The 3,214-nt window shown below is 47.9% G+C and overlaps 1 protein-coding gene across 1 annotated transcript in view; it reads right to left on the bottom strand.

Annotated features, from left to right (window-relative positions):
• The window catches only part of Muc2 (mucin 2, oligomeric mucus/gel-forming), a 28,945-nt gene that overhangs the window by 12,479 nt on the left and 13,252 nt on the right, over nucleotides 1–3,214 (bottom strand). Inside the window, exon 28 of the mRNA XM_021167099.1 lies at nucleotides 2,047–2,214. Coding sequence (XP_021022758.1) covers nucleotides 2,047–2,214 — 168 coding nt within the window. The remainder of the gene's footprint in view (nucleotides 1–2,046; nucleotides 2,215–3,214) is intronic.

Here is a 3,214-nt window from a genome sequence, read left to right as displayed (position 1 = left end):
TAGGTGTTGGGGTTGTGGTCTGTGTGGTAGTAGATGTTGAGGTTGACGTCTCTGTAGTAGTAGATGTGGCCGGAGTTACCGTGGTGGTAGAGGCTTGGCTTGGTGTCTGGCTGATGGTAGATGTAGGAGTGGAGGTCTCTGTGATGGGTGTTGGGGTTGTGGTCTGGGTGGTCGTAGATGTTGAAGTTGGAATTTGTGTAGTGGTTGGTGCTGGCGTTGGAGTCACCGTAGTTGTAGGAGATGGGCTTGGTGTCTGTGTGGTAGTAGATGTTGGAATGGAAGTCTTTGTGGTTGATGTTGTAGTTGGGGTCTCTGTGGTGGTAGATGATGAAGTTGAGGTAAAACATATTGGATTACAGCAGTAAACATTGATCTCATAGTTGAGACACATGCGCATGGGGATGATCCCTCCTATTTCCTGATCTTTATTTTTGCACACTAGCCCAACTTCTTTGTTACAAACCACTATTTGTCCAAGCTGATCAAGTGGAATGTTGGAATGCATCACAGCTCTGCAGGAAATGTTTTGTACTTCCCAGTGTGGTTCGCAGACACCTTTAATCAGTTCAAAATCTCCACTTTCTATATCATAGGTAGGTTTTCCAGAATCCAGCCAGCCAGTCCACTTGCAGTCATCAATGCATGTAGTGGAGGGTGGGGGAGTGAAGGTTGATGATGTGGTAGGTGATGTGCTCGGTGAAGTAGCAGTTGAGGTTCTTGATGAAGTGGTTGGTGAAGTTGTAGCTGAGGAGGTTGGTGAACTGTTAGGAGGGGTAGCTGATGAAGACGTTTGTGAAGTGGTAACTGAAATCGTCTGCGTAGCAGTGGATGAGGTGGTTGGTAAGGTGGTTGGTGAGGCGGTTGATGGGGTGGTAGGTGAGGTGGTTGATGGGGTGGTTGGTGAGGTGGTTGTTGAGGTGGTTGATGGGGTGCTTGGTGAAGTGGTTGTTGAGGTGGTGGTTGTTGAGATGGTTGGTGAGATGGTTGAAGGGGTGGTAGGTGATGTGGTTGGTGAGGTGGTTGATGCAGTTGTTGGTGAGGTGGTTGGTGAGGTGGTTGATGGGGTGGTTGGTGAAGTGGTTGGTGAAGTGGTTGATGGAGTGGTTGGTGAGATGGTTGATGTGGTTGTTGAAATGGTTGGTGAGGTTGTTGAAGGGGTGGTTGGTGAGGTGGTTGATGGGGTGGTAGGTGAGGTGGTTGATGGGGTGGTTGGTGAAGTGGTTGATGGAGTGGTTGGTGAGATGGTTGATGTGGTTGTTGAGATGGTTGGTGAGGTGGTTGGAGGGGTGGTAGGTGAAGTGGTTGATGGAGTGGTTGTTGAGATGGTTGGTGAGGTGGTTGGAGGGGTGGTAGGTGAAGTGGTTGATGGAGTGGTTGTTGAGATGGTTGGTGAGGTGGTTGATGGGGTGGTAGGAGAGATTGTTGATGTGGTTGTTGAGATGGTTGTTGAGATGGTTGAAGGGGTAGTTGGTGAGGTGGTTGATGGAGTGGTAGGTGAGGTGGTTGGTGAAGTGGTTGATGGAGTGGTTGTTGAGATGGTTGATGTGATTGTTGAAGGGGTGGTTGGTGAGGTGGTTGGTGAGGTGGTTGTTGGGGTTGTTGGTGAAGTGGTTGATGGAGTGGTTGGTGAGATGGTTGATGTGGTTGTTGAAGGGGTGGTTGGTGAGGTGGTTGAAGGGGTGGTTGGTGAGGTGGTTGGAGAAGTGGTTGATGGGGTGGTTGGTGAGGTGGTTGTTGGGGTTGTTGGTGAGGTGGTTGATGGGGTGGTTGGTGAAGTAGTTGGTGAAATTGTTGAAGTTATAGAGGAGGTTGTTGGTAAAGTAGCAGATGAAGTCACTGGGGAAGATGTAGGTAAGGTGGTTGGTGAAGACGTAGGTGGAGTAGTAGACAAGGTTGTTGTTGAAGTTGTAGGTGAAATAGTTGAAGGAGTACAGTATTCCATTGGAAGGCAACAGTTGACTCGTATCTCATAATCATAACAAAGTTCAAATTCCCCAATTCCATACTGGTCCTCATTATTGCAAATGAGTCCCTTTGAGACATTACACTGTACCTTCTGGCCCAGTTCTTCCCAGCTGAGTTTGGGCTCCGTGGCTGCCCTGCACTCAATGTCCTCAGGAGCACTACAGACATGTGTAAAGGTCTCTTGATCACCGCCATTGTTTTCGGTAGGATGATAGTTGTTGATCCAGTCAGACCAAAAGCAGCAAGGTCCTAGGGAAACAAAGTTTACATACAGCTCATTAGTGCTGGGTGCTTCAGAGTCCTCAGCGACCTCACAGGCCCCACACGCACATCTGTCCACATTCTCAGCATCACCAAGGACCAAGTTGTATTAACCCAGTCAGAGTTCAGAATAGATCCATTCCCACCTTCTTTGTAGCTGAAAGACTGAAGCTCAGAGGGGAGACACCCAGACCTGTGTCTAGGTGGAACATACCCTAGTCTCAGAGCCCCAGCTCAGTACCCCTTCCTTGTCAATGCTGAATCTTTGTGAGAGAAAAAAAGAAAAAAAAAAAGGCTAACAAGAGAGCCATCCTTGAGGAAGAGTGTGAAAAGGACTTTGTCTATTCCTGACCAAGAACACAATCATCCACATAGGTCAGGTCCCACCTCTGTGTCCACGGAATTGGCAGACAGTGGATAAATACACCTGTGATCCTAAAGCAACTAAGTGCAGCCTGTGCTCACATCTGCTTCCAAAGGAAGCCCAAGAGTCATTTTGAAAGATTTTCTCTTCTTGACCCTATTTATCATGGGAAAGCATTGTCAATGTCACTTACTAGGAGTTCTTGATGGAACTTCTATCAAGGGGAAAAGGAGGATATTGCTGCACAATTTAAGACTTTTTAATGCATGGTCTTGCTATGCAGACCTAGTTAACCTGGAACTCTCTAAATAGACCACATGCCTCAAATTTATGGCAATCAGCCTGCTTCTGCCTCCCAAGTGCTCGTTTTAAGTGTGCACCACCATGCTCATACTACATAGTATGTGTGTGTGCATCTCTGTGTGTACATGTTTCTGTATGTACAGGTATACATGTGCATGCACATTTGCATGCACATGTTTATATGTGAGTGTAGAGACCAGAGAACCATCTCCATTGTCATCCTTAAGAATGCCAGACAAGGCAGAAACCGGCCTGAGTAGGACCACAGGCCTCATCCGGCTGGATCAGCGCCGGGGTAGCGGGAGCGCAGGGTTGCCTGAC

This window comes from Mus caroli, chromosome 7 (assembly GCF_900094665.2).
Source record: "Mus caroli chromosome 7, CAROLI_EIJ_v1.1, whole genome shotgun sequence".
NCBI lineage: Eukaryota > Metazoa > Chordata > Mammalia > Rodentia > Muridae > Mus > Mus caroli.
The sequence above is the reverse complement of the archived record's forward strand: the minus strand, read 5'-3'. Positions and strand labels throughout refer to the sequence as shown.